Source organism: Arvicanthis niloticus, chromosome 2 (genome assembly GCF_011762505.2).
Source record: "Arvicanthis niloticus isolate mArvNil1 chromosome 2, mArvNil1.pat.X, whole genome shotgun sequence".
Classification (NCBI taxonomy): Eukaryota; Metazoa; Chordata; class Mammalia; order Rodentia; family Muridae; genus Arvicanthis; species Arvicanthis niloticus.
The window spans coordinates 41,332,469-41,349,518 of NC_047659.1; the positions used below are offsets into that span (position 1 = coordinate 41,332,469).

The 17,050-nt window shown below is 36.7% G+C and overlaps 1 protein-coding gene across 7 annotated transcripts in view; it reads right to left on the reverse strand.

Moving 5' to 3' along the window:
* Scn3a (sodium voltage-gated channel alpha subunit 3) overlaps nt 1–17,050 on the reverse strand; it is a 110,100-nt gene that overhangs the window by 33,708 nt on the left and 59,342 nt on the right. For all 7 annotated transcript variants that reach the window (XM_034494522.2, XM_034494517.2, XM_034494513.2 and 4 more), the window contains 4 exons: nt 16,022–16,260; nt 8,802–8,975; nt 7,358–7,714; nt 4,876–5,346 (listed from right to left, as the gene is read on the reverse strand). In XM_034494522.2, the coding sequence (XP_034350413.1) occupies nt 4,876–5,346; nt 7,358–7,714; nt 8,802–8,975; nt 16,022–16,260 (1,241 nt within the window). The remainder of the gene's footprint in view (nt 1–4,875; nt 5,347–7,357; nt 7,715–8,801; nt 8,976–16,021; nt 16,261–17,050) is intronic.

Sequence of the window (17,050 nt, forward strand, 5' to 3'; positions counted from 1 at the left end):
TTTATTGATCTGACTTGAAAATGGCAGTATTATCACACATGCCCACACACACGCACATGCACGCGCACACACACACACGCGCGTGCACGCGCGCACACACACACAAACACATCAGGCACACACATACGCACACGCACACACAAACACAAATCATTTAAGGCTTATTTTGGTGGCACAGTTTACGTATAAGGGCTGAATCAATAACAAAAAAAGCTATGGTCTTATTTTTAATGAAATAAAAAACAGAAATTACAAATATGCATGCTCTCTTAAGTCTTTGATTTTATCGAATTGTAAGCATTTCTAGTATGTTTAAAATTGATATATTGTGGTAAATCTTATCGGGCATGCAATTATTTCTGTTTTAAAAACTAAAAGACCAAAGTGGAAAGCCCATCAGCAGAATTCAGTATGATGTTGGGACTGCCCGTCTCGCTTGACCATGCTGTGATGTGTCACACGCTTCAGCAGAGAGCACCTGGGCCAGCCTCGCACTTCCTTGCCACGGCAGGGGGAAGGAATATAGCTGTGGAGCATGCAGGCCAGTCAAAATTCATTTAGGAAGTGAGTGTACGAGAACAACTTGCTTGGGTAACCTGGGTAAAAGTGGTGGCTCGAACCTCTGGCTGCTTAAAAAACACCAGAGCGGCATTCTTGATGGCGCCAGCTTGGTCTCACCCCTGTGAGAAGTAAGAATGGTCAGAAGTGAAGGTCATGGTAGGCTATCACTAGACTGAATTTGGAATTCAGCTAATAACATGGTCATTGAAAGCATACATTCTAAATCTTTCCTTTGGGAAGATAAGCCAGTAATCCTTCAAACATTTAAATTAGACAGATCTATAGTTATCATGATTATGTGAACATTAAAACCATAAAAAAACAGAATGGTACATTGGAGAATGCTACACTCTTTGCAGAAATTAGAGTTTCCTTAAATTTAAAAAAAATAAGTATTTTGAAATTCATGTCTTAAATTTTTTTTCATGCAAAGCTTTGGGTTTGTTTCCATACCAGTCTGTTTATATAAGAGGCATATACATACACATATAATGAACACATTTATGAAGTACACATTACGTAATGAATATAATACTAGAGTTTACATCTATATCAGGGATTATTTATCTCTGGCATCAGTTGCTAGTCATATTTGATTACAGAAATGAGTGGAAATACTTGAGTAGCTCAGGTTTTCAATTCATCTAAGTTGATTGGTTTACTACCTAATGTAGTAACAAAATGTATGCAATTTAGAAATATTTTCTAGTTTTAAGGATAAATGTAATAAAACTCAGTTGTGTTCAGCCTAATGACTTCTTACTCTGTGAGCAAAACTGAAGAATATCACATGCTCTCCAAAGTAGAACTCAATGCTTTACTTCAGCTGTGGTCCAGAAACTAGCAAAAAAAAAAAAAAAAAATGAAAATAACATTCGTGTGTGTGTGTGTGTGTGTGTGTGTGTGTGTGTGTGTGTGTGCCTGCGCCTGTGCAGGATGGTACACATGTTAAGTATACTTGGTGGAATTTAGCTAAATCTGCCCTGTAATGTTAGTGTATAGCAATATTTGTTATTGTTTTTAAAAGTTCTATGTCATGTGATGTCTCTGAGCATATATGAGAATTTTTCTATTGATTTTGGATAAGTTTTTATGGTACTAACTTAAATATATCATCCACATAAAATTTAATGTTGAATAAATAAAAACTTTATTGTTTATTAAGCGAAACATACCAAAAACATACATAATAATGTTTTGATTATTCTTTGAGAATTTAATACATTAAATTTTGATCCCATTCCATCCCTACTCAGATCCTCTCTCACCTCCCTACCACCCATCTTCATAACTATATATATGTATATATATATATGTATATATATATATATTATTTTGTATGTGAGTGTTTTTCCTGTACTTATGGGTGTGAACGATCCAGTGCCTTTGGAGTCCAGAGCAGTGTCAGATCCCTTGTAACTGAAGTAAGAGACAGATGCTACTTATAATGTAGGTTCTGGGAATCTTCTGATTCCTCAGCAGACTGCTGTGGGTCTTCTGCAAGAGCAGCAAGTGCTCTCTTAATCTCTGAGGCAGCTTATCAGCCACACAGAAAAGCAATATTTAATATTGCTTTTTATGATTATTTCAAAATCTAACAAAGCATATATGTGTATGCTTATGTTTACTTTGATGATGTTCCTACTAACATTTATATATAGAAATGTCATTAACTTCTGTAACTAGATTTCATCTATTCAAAACTAGGTTGAAAGGGTATTATAGAAATTACCCAATAATAAGTTTTTGTGGAGGAAACAAATGTTTTCCAGGAATTGATGATGAATGACAAATTACATCTTAATATTCCAAGCTTTATGATGGTTAAGCCATTAAAAAGAAATATCTGTGGATCTTAAGGAGGCTTTGAAATATATTCAAAGCATTTTTTTACAGAAAGAAATGGAAGTATTTATTCTGCATAAGGCCACTGTTATCAGTCTCTGTTATTAATGTAATAGAAGTTCCTTTGTTTTGCTTTGGCTTTTCTGTCTTTTCTTGACTATACACTAGTCAAGCAATTCTGTCCTTAGCTTTACTATATTTTTGCCTTATAATTATTTTTTGACCTCTGCTATTTCCAGGGGATCAAATAATTTTAAGCCTAGCATTACTCAGTCTACTTTTAGCTCTGACCTCCAACTCTGACCAACAATGTTACCTTCAACCCAGCCATTCCTTGTTATCCACAGGGAATCAGTTCCAGGACTCCACAAAATCCAAACCAACAGATGTATACGTCCTGTATAAAAACTGGCCTAGTATTTGTAGTCCATGCATTAACCTACACAATACTCTTGTATCTAGATTATCTACAGTACAAAATACAATGTAAATAATTATTACCCTTCATTCTTTTAGGGAACAATGGGAAAACTTTGTATCTATTCAGTAAGCATATTTTCCTGTGATCTTTTTTTTATCAGAGTTTGACTAAACCCTGGTAAGCAGAATCTATGGGTGTAGTATGCAAAACATAAACTCCAAATCTAACTCTTTCCAAACAAACCTGGTCACCTTTCTCAGAAGACCTTTATCAGACAACAGAATTGCCACTTTTCTAATTCCTCAGATTCTTGCGGTCTGTTAAATTGCTTGTTACTTTCAGTTCTCTTTGTGTTTTAGCCCAGAATTTCAACATCTCATTGCTGTAATAATGTCTAAGATAATCTTCACTATCTCTCAGTCTAACATCCTTTGCTCTTTAATACCAAATGTCCCTAAGATACCCCTTGCTAATTGCTTCTGTTTTGGAGGACTCCTTCGGGACCATGCAACCAATTCTGACTTACTTTGAAAGGCTGCAGTCTGAAGCTCCAGACACACCCACACATCCTTTGCACTGTCCCCTGCTCTCCACTCACCTTAGTATTAGAAGCTCACCATCAACCCTGACTCTCCCTTTGTAGAACAATATCTTTTCACTTTTTATGATGTGACTCAAATATGAGGCCTATTTCCATCTTCTCTCATTTAATCTCTCATCCCATTCTTAAATGCCTAAGAATTTAAAACAGGCCTGTAAGATCAAACTTTTAAATAGAGTTTTAGTGATATCATGAGCTTGTTGGGAACCACGTGATAAAGACTCTCTTTGACCAAACTGAACGAAAAAAAAAATCAATGAATGACTGCTAGTCCTTTAGGGTTTCTTTTTAAGTCAACCCATGCCAGGTGATGCAAAATAAAGCCAGAACTGAGTCTCAGTTACTAGGATGAGTGACGAAAATTAGACGTGCTACACACAATTTGTGTACAACTCTGAAAATAAACATTGCTACTTCCTTTTGTTCTTATTTTTTAGTTTTAAAACACACTCTAAAATATAAAGAGAATGGGATCACTGTGATTTGTGATGCCATAAATGTCTAATGTGGATTTTTAGAGCAAATTATCTTGGTATAACTGGTTTTCAAAAGCTCCAAGAGAATTCACAAAATCAAACATCATTGGTCTGATTCCTGGGGTGTTGATGTTATTTCCCTCCAGCTAAAGATCTTTTATAACACCATCTGTGCTAGATTAACTTCCAGCTGTTACGTCCAAAGGCCATAAGTGAATAATAATAAAATATTTTAATTGAAGTAATGCTACTAAGCTATTGTCATTAGACCCAATGAGCTCAAATCATAGCACATGAACATTTTCTTTGTTCATTCTATCAACTATTCACATAGAGTAAATTTTCCATCTAAAGATTAACTATAATCTTTAAATGTTATTCCACAGTATTTTCAAGGTAATATAGAACATGTCGTAGGTTTGTTCCATCTTTGATAGGAAAAATATCAGTATGGCTTGACCCTTCCTAGTAAACACAGTACTTTCATAGATAATGTACTCTTATGATAAATGAAATACTTAAATGTGAATAAAGACTACATAAATTTTTCACAATGATGACACGCCACAATTAAAATATAGTTCACTGAGTTTTCTAACATGAATAACTAATGAGGGAAAACATGTTAAATAGTATTTCTTTTGATTAGGGTTACATTTTAAACCAGGCTTTCAAGTTATCAAGAAAATGAACATTTTAATCGTTCAAATTGTGATTTCCCGTGGAAAGCTATAATTAATGAGCTTACCTGTTTCTCATGATATTCCAACATTATCCTACGATATTAACTTGTTATTGTGTGTGGTGTTGGATACTAAAGGACCTCACACATGCTAAGTATCTTACCCTTGAATTATATACCCAACCCATTCATTTCTGTTGATAAAGCACCTACAGGCAAAAATAATGCAGAGCAGCCATTCTGCATGGATAATGCAAAAAGTGCAGCCTGAACTGAAAAGCACGCTTACCTCCTTGCTCTCTTCCAGTTCTGACTCACTGCTGAACTCTTCCGTATTTAAATTCTCAAAGTCAGACTCTCCCACAGCAATGGGCACAGTCACGGTGAGGCTGGGGTTGTTGATGAATGACATGTAGTCATTTTCATCGATTACATATTTCTCCACACTGCTTCCGGTACCTACGCCACTGGTGGTTCCATTGCCATCTTTAAGGTAGTTAAGCTCTTTGCTTATTTCAACGCCTGTGTTATTGGACATGCAGCTGTCTATTTTGTTGCCGTCGTGAATTTCTATCACTTTTGGCTTTCTAAAAAATGCTTTTCGGAAGCACTCCTGTATCTTATTTTTCACATAATCAATCCCCTTTTGCATCCTTCCCACTGCGATCTGGAGGTTGTTCATTTCGTTATCATCATCCGTAGCAGCAAGGTTGTCTGAACTAAAAGAGCTCAACAATAAGGCCAGAAAGAGGTTCAGAACCTAAAGACAAAAGAGTAAAAGGTCCATGTTAAAACTGACACACGGGTAAGAATAGTCAGTATGTGAACATGGAGCTCAGATCTTTGCTACAGTGGTTTTATGAAATGCTTTTGAATGATTAGTGTACATCAGGCTCCACATTAAAGTCACACAATATTGGAAGGTCATGATCATGTTTATCTGTGTTAAAGGGGAATAGTAACTTAGAAGCCCCTCTCCACTGAGAATAGCAGGGGAAAAAAAAGAAGAAACAATTAAATCAACTCTACCCCGTGAGAAGACAAAAATTCCACTTTCAATGACTTTTGTCATACCCACAAAACATGCTATGTTCATTTTCATTATCCAGCTTGTCCATGGTGTGTCTAGCTACATGCATACAAATAATCAGTTTATCTAATAATCTGCTAATTTGTACAAAACCAATATGTAGTAGAAACAGATTTCTTTGGTCCCATGGCTACAAACCGTAATAGCAGAGACAGCAAATTACACAAGGGTTAATCTATTTCCCACCCAGCATACTTTAAAATTTGGGTGTTCAAATACTGTAGAAAGTTTAGAAAAGTCTAAAGCATTCTAAGGTTCAGCCAGACTTATATAATGCAGACCCCTTCTCTCCTTAGATTTGTGGAGTGTCACTGTGACTCACAGCAGGGGATACCTGGTGCTCTGTGGCTATTACAGGGATAACTCATAAAGTCTGATGTAAAAGGATATTATTTATGCACAGGGATATTTTTAGTCTAAAATGCAATTACTGATTTTCCTCATGTAGTAGGAGGGCAGATGCAAACTAGTTTCTCTGGGATGTTCTCCATTCAAACATCATATTTTGTTCTGAATCTAGGGCTATCTAATTTTCTATTTTAAGAAAATAATGTGTATGTTCCGCTATCATTCTTTTGAGTATTATTTGAAGTATACCTGTCAAAAGGAAGACCTGATATGACTGTGTAGGTACTTACTATACCCATACATGGTTCGGGAATTTAAGTATTAAAACATACACCTTTATGTTAGGACTTTAAAAATCATTTACATTTGTTCTTGGACAATTTCATTCATGTACACAATACACACTGACCACGCCCACCCCATCCCCACCCCTGCTACACCTATCCATTTCTCTTCTCCCCACAAAGCTCTCTTTTGCATTCAAATCTACTCCTTTTATCCAATGTGATTAACTGGAGCATTGATGTTACCATAGCTTTTTGGAGTTAAGGAGGTTCAGTTTTGGGGAAGCAACTGAAGACAGTTTGTCTATCCTCTTCTAAAGTCTAAGGAATGGCTTAAAGTATTTAAAATCTGTTCTCTCTGTGTCTCTCTGTCATCACTGTATCTGTCTTTGTCTCTCTCTCTCTTGCTCTCTCCCTCTCTCTGTGTGTTGTATTTGTTTGTCTCTTTCTTTTCTGTGTGTGCTTGCATGTATATACATACATGCTTGTATGTGTGCAATTATTCATCCTACCCTGTTATTTCTTTTAATAAAGCAAATGCAGTTAAGAACATATTTTGTACCCTACAGTAATTATAAACCACGGTTAAAGGAGAATACTTTACTTCTTTAAAGTTTGTCTTTCGAATTTGTGTCTTATCCACACCTTTAAGAAAAACAATGTGAATTATAAGCATGTAAAAGGCTGTTGTATTTTTAGGGCTTAAAGAGATTATCATATGAAAATAATATCAGGATATAGTTAGATTAGTTGAGGAAATATATTTTTCTTGACATGAAAAAAGTGAACAGTATTCTCAACCCCCAAGCATGCTTTAAATGGACCTCTCTTCCTCATATCCTCCATAGCACGGACATTTTTATCCCTTGGTCACAAGCAAGGAGTTCAGACTTCAGAGAATTTAAATAAGATGGTCTCTTAGTGATTGCCTATAGAAGGATTTGACACTCGGCTGCTGGCAGTAAAATCGGAGAGATATTTACTGCTTAAGCCATTGCATTTCCTAAGGCCCAAACTTGTATTCACGAAGATCCGCAGTACGTACGTACCACAAGGTTCCCAATCACCATGACCAACATGAACACAATAAGGCACATGGTCTGGCCCGCGACCTCCATGCAGTCCCACATGGTCTCTATCCACTCTCCACACAGCACACGGAACACGATCAGGAAGGAATGGAAGAAGTCGTGCATGTGCCAGCGCGGCAGCTTGCAGTCCTCGTTGATCTTGCAGACACACTCCTTGTAGCTCTTTCCAAACAGCTGCATGCCGACCACGGCAAAAATGAAGACGATGATGGCCAACACCAGGGTCAGGTTGCCCAGTGCGCCCACCGAGTTCCCGATGATCTTAATGAGCATATTCAGTGTGGGCCAGGATTTTGCCAACTTGAAGACTCGCAGCTGTAATGAAATAAAAGGAAATGTAGTATGGTTGGGAGCCAGATTATTATTTTATGAGTCGATCATACTGTAGATTCAAAACAAAAAATTAATAATAACATTAGAGTTACAAATCAAGTCATATCATTTCAATGCATTTTTTCTTATAATTCTCATTTTAGATTTACTGCTTCTTATTTTAGACTTACCTATGAAAAATTACTACTTTAATTACAGACACTGATAATGCATCAACTGTCACTTCAGATTCTACTCTTAAAAATGAAAAGAAACGTTGATAATATGGATTACATTTTATTTTTCTTAAAAAGGTGTGAAATAAGATAATTCGATTTTAAAAGCTTTTGTTCAGTTTGAAATGTGTGTGTGTGTGTGTGTGTATATATATGTGTGTGTGTGTGTTGTGTATACATATATATATACTTCCAAACAAAATATAGGCACTTTTAGCAATTATTTTTGCTATAACTCAAAACATTTTTGTGATATCATTATTTAAAATACCAAATGTATCAAACATTTTTTATGTGTTGAATATGTTTTGTTTTTGTTTTAGAGACACAGCCTCATGTAGCCCAGGCTAGCCTCTAACTCATGGCATATCTGAGGATAAATCTAAACTAGTTCTTCTGACTTCATCTCCCACGTGCTGGTGTTAAAGATATACACCACTATTTCCAGCTTCTATATGCTTTAAAGTAGTTCCTCTAATAAGAGTAGAGTTGATTAAAATCCTGACATTAACTGGGGCTTAATGTTTTTTATTTGTGTTTTTCTTTTCCTTTTTCTTTCTTCACCTCACAGATATAAAGTGAAAACAATTTCAGAGTATAAAACTAATTTAGAAGGGGCATAGAAGATGTTTCTTAATGTCTCATACATATTGAATTGTAGAATATTTCAGTCATTTTTTATTATTCTAGGACATATATTATACTTATCTTGAAAGGTCATGGTTGTACATTTCCTGGGGATATTGACTTGTGTAATTAAAATGCTATTTCACAAACTATGATAATTATATAAACACACATTTAAAAAGGAATGCTATGCTAATAAGAGATGGGACATGAAGAGAAGGAGATACCAGTCTGAAGGACCGAAGCACGGACAGCCCCTCCACGTTTGCCAGGCCAAGCTCCATTAAACTCAGGCTAACAATAATTCCATCAAAAATATTCCAACCCTCTTGGAAATAATAATAGGGATCCATGGCAATGATTTTAAGGACCATTTCGGCTGTGAAGATCCCAGTGAAGACCTGGAGGGAAACAGAGAGAGACACTTGAGCAGTGCTAAACACGGTTGCTGCAGGAATTACCAAGAGTGCTAAACCATAGCAACTACAAACATCTGACCTCTAGACAAAACAAATCAATATAGACTTAGAAATTTCCTCACAAGCTGACATTGTGTGGAATAGATTTGTCTTATTTAACAAATCAGCTGGATTTCTAGGGAAAACAAACTTTAAAACCTTTCATTGTGCACGTTTTCAATCTGAGTCTGGATAATAGCTCTGGCATTATCGTCATTGTGATACATTATGCGTCTACAAAACAGTACATTTACTTTTTGTAATATTATAAAAAGAATGGTGCAAAATGCATTATTAGGAATAAGTCCACATATTACTGGAAGTCTAAAAATTACTTAAAATTGGTTAAAAAATATACATTTTTACTTGTAAATTCTGTAGTTTTCTTTAATGGGTTGCAGTTTGTTTCTGTATTTTACAGACATTCTTGAAACATAAGAGTGTCTGCCACAAATGTTTTGTAATAATGGTCTCTGGCTGCCTGCCTCAGAATTAAGGTTAATGGATTAATAGAGAAAGGAACTGTGATTTAATTGGAACAAGCAGGAGGATACCCTCAGTATTACACATCCATAATTAAGAAGAACATGGTGAGAATAGAGAAAATGTGTATTTGACAATAGAAACAAATAAAACAGAGCACATTAAACATTAATTTCAAATTCGAAACCATCGGCAATGAAAACGGAAACACATGATGGGTTGTGTGTTAATTATTCCTGCCAAAATCTTTTAAATAGTCATCCTAATTCTTTATAGGTAAAAGGTCTATTTTATGATGGTAAAGTCAAAATTACTAAAGCAAGTCAACCTTTATCTTGAAGAAGCTCTGTCAAAATAAATTTACTAGAATTATTTGGTATGTTAAAACATCGTATTTGCGACAGAAACTGAAGGAGGGGCCATCTGCAGACCATTCCACATGGGTATCCATCCCATGTGCAGTTACCTAAGCTAGACACTGATGTGGATGGCTGGAGGTGCATGCTGACAAGAACCTGATATAGCTGTCTCCTTAGAGGTCTGCCAGAGACTATCACATTCAGAGGACAATGCTCACAGCTAACCACTGATCTGATCAAGGGTTTCCCAATGGAGAAGTTAGAAAGAAGACTGAAGGAGCAGTAAGGGTTTGTGACCCCATGAGCAGAGCAACAATACCAACCAACCAGAGCTCCCCAGGGTCTAAACCACCAGCCTGGGAGCACATAGGGAGGGACCCATGACTCCAGCTGTATATGTAGGGGAGAATGGCATCCTGGTGATAGAAATGCTTTAAAACAAACTAGAAACTCTTTAGCTAAAGTATCCTCAATATTTCTTCCTACAGAAAATAAAAATTAAACTCTTTGGTTCTGCTGAGATGGCTCTCTCTCCCACAGCTAGCAACTGCATAAACCTCAAGCGACTTTCATCCAAAATGTAATGTCACCATGAAACTTCTCCTTAAGAATGTTTGAATGAACGTTCTCATTTCAAAATTACAAGCATTTGCCTTAAATGTTTCTTTTCTTTACTTTTTTTTTGGGGGGGGGGCCTTAAATGTTTCTAATGTAGGTCCCCAAAGCATTGGTAATGCTGTTGTATTTTTCTGAGGTTTTAGTACTGTCAGACAACTTGTTAAGGAAAAGCTTCTCTAGAATAGTATGATGCATGGACTGATTTGTAGGGTCCTTGTACTAGGAGCTTGACTTTTAAAATGGCCAGAAAAACAAACAAACAAACAAACAACCCAAAAGACAACATCTTGTGAAAATATGGAGTAGCAGAAAGAGACTCAACAGAGAATTTTATGTTTCCGGATACTCGAATTGAATCAATCCAATTATCCAAGAAGGAATGTAATGTTTATGTATTGTAGAAAGAAACTACAGAAAAGTGAACTCCTTGATCAAAGTCAAGTCAGAAGATTCCGTAACCCTTTTGTAGTCTTTTGTTATTAACTTAGCCTACACTTTTATGGTTTCATATATAAATCACTACATAGTTATTTGAGAAACATAGGCTAACCTATTGAAATGGTCATGCATTGAGAGCTTCAATAAACCCCCAACAAAATTTAACCATTTATCATCTGTGATGTATAATTTAGGACAAGTGAACTCTTTCATTAAGACTCAGACTTGAAGCTCTTTTGACTTCTGCTTTTCCTCCTGGTTATCCTACCATCCAAATTCTATCGTCCTCATACTTACATATGCAACAGCTTCAACACTGAAAGACCATAAAAAATCTATTTCCATCTACATTCTGGAAAATTTTGAAAATATTTCTCATTTATTCAATTTCCCCAACATCCCAATATCCTGGGGAAAAAAACATAAGGGCTAAGAGCAGAAATATTTTCCATCGACACTTCAATGAAAGGTTCAAGAGGTTAATGGTGTGCATGTGGGCGGAAGGAAGCTGCTCGGTGAGTGGGTGCTGGATGCTGGGCATACTGCTAGATTCGATCAGCTTACCTCATTTGACCTGTACTGCAGCCTCAAAGATGGGCATCATGACACCCATTTCAACGATAAAAGAACAAAGCTCAGAGTATTGTACCTTTCCTGAGAGTTTATTATTCATCTACGGTGACAGTTATAACCTGGTCTTACTGGCTGTTGACTCTAAAGTGACTGTTATTTTTACAAAAGCCTGACTCTCAAAGCAGCCTCTTTGGGAGCAGAAATACCCAGTCATTTGTTTATTGAGGATCTACAAAGTAGACACAGTCAGTGGGAGACACAAAACAAAAACAGATGCAGGGTCTGCCACTGAGAAATTCGTAACAGATGAAAAAAAAACCACACCTTCTGGTATAAGAAAATTCATTAGGGATTAAGGTACAGTTGCTTAACACGGGCTGAATACCATGGTAGAAGAGAAAGAGAAAGAGGAAGAGGAACTTGGAAAAATATGAATTGAGATGCGAGAACATTCTAAATGTGGATGTAGAAATCAATGAGCAGAGAACTATTTAAATACATAAATTTCAGTGTGGCATTTGTGTGGTGTTGTGACAAGGCTTTTCTGATGTGGCTGATGGGGGTTATAAAGGAAACAAGACATGAATGCCAGAAATATTTTTAAAGTTTTTAAGAGTCAAAGATAAATACCCTGAAGGGAGAAATAATGGATTTTCATATCAAGTAGATATGGGGAATAAAGAAAACGTTAAATCCTATTGGCTCTAACAATTCTAGCTTTGTGGCTAGAAGGGTCTGTTAAATGTGACACAAAATTGAAGTGAGGATGATAGCATTTCTCATAAGTGGTGGGAAGGATGGCCATTCAGCTGTGACCATATAGTGCTTAAAGCAATCCTTGGCCAATGATCTGTGTCAGAGGGGCACACAGAAAGGAATCAAGCTCAAGCTGCAGACTGCATCATCCCTAAAGGTTGCTGGGATGTAAAAATATTGAGTGAAAAGCATCATAAATGATGTAAGGAGTCCAAAAACCAGTAATAGAGGTCACAGCGCATATCAGGAATGGAGTGATTGGCATGGTCAAAAAAATAATTGGGAAAAATTCAGCATCACAGCATCATAGGTGTCAAAGTTGAAGAAAAGGGTGGGTGTTCTGCGTCAAACAGTACAGAGAGGATGAGGTGAGTTATAAGTATGCATATTTATGCCATTGTCTCCCCTACATCCCTTTTCATCCTTCTGGTGGGATTAATTCCTCTACTTGTGTGACTACTTGGGGACGGCCATGTTTTCAAATGGCCACACCTAGTCCTCCTTCTGAGGCTGGTTATACAAGAAGTGACTGTCTGTGAAATATGCACAACATAGTTCTAGCTTGAAAACTTTATGCTGGAATTCAAAAGGAATTTATCTCTTTGATTAAGTGGTGTGAGATGTACCACCTGTGAGCTACCCCCAGTGCTGAGAGATGCTGCAAATATTTGCACTGCCCCACCCACCCCCCAAGACTAGTTTCTGCATCCCAGCTGCATCACCAGCCTTCACAAGGCTTGGTCCTTCATCTTTTGTGTTTGATGAGGCAACTGAATCCCCATCATTCAAGTGCTCTTGGAATCGTAAAAGGAAGATGTTAATTTAGTAATATATATATAAGCTCAACCATCAAGTTGAAACTCTAGGGAAGAGAAATAGTGAAGTAGAAACAGGCAGAAATAAAAAGAGTATGAATTTTGGGGAATTAGGTATCTAACTTACAAACAATGAATTAGCCTTTACACCCTTCACACTAAAGAGACTCATGAGGTTCAAGGTTTAACTTCAAAAATGCTTTCCAACTATCAAGAACCTTAGGACTTTCATTCACTCACCTTCCCACCCTGTTTTCTTCTCTCCATCTCTCTTTCTTTTGAATCAGCATCTTACTATGTAGCCCATGCTGGCCTAGGAATCATGGCTCTTCCTGCCTGAGCCCCTTGATCATTTGGATTTTCAGTGTGTGCCACCATGCCTACTTCTGATCACCCTATTTTGAAGGCACGGTCCTCATTGGGGACTTTATGTCCCTAAAGATTGGGTATTTCTAATGCAAAACTGATAGGAATAATAAGAAAAAATGTTTCATAAAGTACATTTGTTGGTCACAATTGGGGAGCCTTGCAATTTAAAGCCCTGGTTAGAGCTCTTTGATCAGAAAGAATAATGTGATAAGCTTCAAGCCTGAACAAGCCAAGCAGCACCCACCCACCTTCATTTATGACTCCACAAAGGACTTATATGCCCCAGTTAAAAAGCACCTCCCAGAAACTACAGTGAAGAATCATTTATCTCAAATAGTTTGCGGGAAACATTTCTGGACCTTAGGTATTGAGGATTCATTGGAGGAGAATGAGGACACTCATTATAATTCTTTTATTGTCTTTAATATAGTGTTAAGTATTAATTAGTACTAGATTGGACACATTCAATTATAAGGACAAATTTATGTCTAAATGCAAAAGGTTAACACATTAAACACTCTTATAACACAGAGGTTACAGACAGCACAATTATCATGCATGTCCGTGTTTTGTGGTCTTAGAGAAAAAATGTCCATCTGTACAAAGACACAAAGGCAAGTTTAACTCATCTGAGTGAAAATGATGGATAAAACATAAATGCATTCTTTTTTAATTATGTGTTAGAATAGACACTTATTTTCTATATTGAAAAGTGCACTACAGGTGTGCCATGATGCTAGGACAAGGACCCAGAGGGAAGCAAAACACATGAATTCAGGTACTCTGGGGGAAGTATAAAACTGCTTCTTAAGTTTTTTTCTTTTTACAATGAGCTTTGGAGTGTCCTGAGCTGGACAGGGCTTCCTATAGTATGTGCTTTATTTAATACTTAGAATGCCTCTAAAGTGTACTCCCAATCATGATTTGTGGGTTCTACAAAAGACTCGGATATAAGCATGAAAATAGCACTACATAATATAATGTGGGTACAGATGATAAGTATTGTATCTCAGTGAACCAGAGAGCAAACCATTTTCCTGTAGCTCAACAGAAAAGATATCCAATAGAAAAATAGCATCTTTGAATAGTCAAACTCTCACACAGTGCAGTTTTCCCACATTTTGACTGCTACTGAATGTTTCAGAATGGAAGCTAACCAAAATAAAATAGATAAAAGTATTTAAGTGTTTTGGTGGTTTTCTTTCATGGACTTCTGTGGGTGAATGAAGGAAGCCCTGGGTATATGAAGGCTTGAGTGAATATGTATTGTTGACATGAGCCACCAAATCAAGAACCCTAGCCTCTGAACCATGGGAAAAAATGAGCAAAGCCCTCGTCCTGGGGATGAGGCTCAAAAGAAGGGCAAGGCCTTCCGCTGGTACATGTGTGGTCCATGATGTTGACAGTGTGTTCAGAAAACATCAACCATAGTTTCTGCCTATCCTATGTTTACAATCTGAAGACTGTTCCTCAACAAAGACTGGTTCTGCTGAGATTGACTAAACCTGCCTCCTTGATTCAGCTGTGTGTAATGTCCTTGCCTCATTGTTTACCTGCATGTCAGAACCCTACCTCCTTGTTCAACCATATGCAACTACTTCACCTCTCTGTTCAACTCTATATAATAAACACACTGAGCTTCCAGGGGCTGACGTTTCTCTATCAGAGAGCCCACCCCACCAAATCCCAGCTAATTCATGTCCATGTGTCTGTTTACTCTTCTTTCATCTCTCATTGTCCCAGTCAGACCCATCCCTGGAGCCTTGCAGGGATGCAACAGCCTTCACAGAAAGATAAAGCATCCAGGTATTTGCCTACTGAAGGTTAAAAATCAAAATATTTATTAGTACTTTATAATTAGCAATGAACTCTATACTGAGTTATTTGTGAGTCAGGGGCCTAAGGATGATGTTACAGATATGTTATAGGCTGCTAAAATGATTTTGAATACTACAAATCATCTTGAAATATAATAGAATGAGATGATGTTGTCAAAACCAAATTCTGTGCATATTTGGGAAAGAACAGAATAACTGATACCAGGTTTAAAGTCTGAAAAAATGGGCAGGTTACTTGTTTGAAAATACATCTTAGTATAATCTTCCTTATGGTCACTTACCTTCCTATACTGAAAATCCTACAAATGCATTTTACCAATTATATTTTTTCTGTTTGTTGATTACCACTGAGGATTCTTATTATTAACTTATTTACTTCTAAACAATTATGCCTTTTAAAAGTAGAAATTGATTCTTTGGCCATCCTTTCAATGACTATGGGTTCTGTGAAGACCCTATAAATTCAAATCTTGTGGATCTCATGTTTCCTTTGGGCCTTCATTTCCGGTACGTAATCCTTTACAGTGTAAGAAGGGGTTAACTATTAGACATTATGGTTAATCTGCAAAGATACTGTCCTACATAACCAGCCTCAACACAGATGAAATTACTCTATCTGAAGGGCACTCTAATATTCCTTTAGATGTTTCTTCTTGTGAAGAAAGAAGATTAAATTTTCAGTTTAGTACAACACGGATGGCTTTTCTTTACTACGATGCTCTTTCCCCTAGAACACTTACCAGGTTTCCCACAGCCAGCACACTGCTGAACTGCTGGGTCATGGGATAGTGCTCCATGGCCATAAACAGTGTATTTAGCACGATGCAAATTGTTATGGCAAGATCAACAAATGGATCCATCACAATTAAATTCACAAGATGCTTCACTTTTAACCATGCGTCACAGCAGTCCCAGATCAAAAACACATTGGCAAATCTATACCAGCATGGTGGACATTTCTGTCTAGATTCTTCAAGTTCTGGTGGGCAATAAAGAAGAAAAATATTAAATAAGAGCAAAAATCAATTACTGTTTCTGGTAAATAACATATTGTTTGATAAAACATGTCTATTCATGGGCATAGAAATTCACAGTACTGGGATTAATAGACTGTATAGAAAACAATCTTATTATATATTTTACCTTATTACATGTGGATATCCATAAAATGTTCATTAAAATGCACACTGATACTGACCTGCTTTCTCTTAATATAAGTAAATACTTTAGATTTACTATTCAACCTCAAAATAAGTAATAATGAAACAAAAAATGCAATATATCACTATCAAATAAAACTTGTAAAAGAAACTTTATGGGAATTTTAAAAAGTGACTAAAAATCACCAAATGTTTTAACCAAGTGTCCCTTAGAGGATTTTTACAATTGCGAAGACAGATGATGGAAAAGGCACATTTTGGGGACCCTCATTTGAATGGAACACAGGCTTGGCTTTGTCCGATTCATTCCTGTCCCTCTCTAACCCTGACATCATTGACCTTTACACACCTAGGCTGAAAGAAGGAAGAGGTTTTTTTCTGTTGGGAAATGTAACACTAGAAAATGTCTTCAATGATATGATATCAAAGGAAAGGCATACCACTCTATAGGCAAAGTAAAAATGTAAATGAAAGACAACTAGGTTAATACTCGATAAGTAATATGAAAAACGTACTCTCTCTCTCTGTTTCTCTCTCTGTTTCTCTCTCTCTCTCTCTCTCTCTCTCTCTCTCTCTCTCTTTCTCTCTCTCACACACACACAGCACACA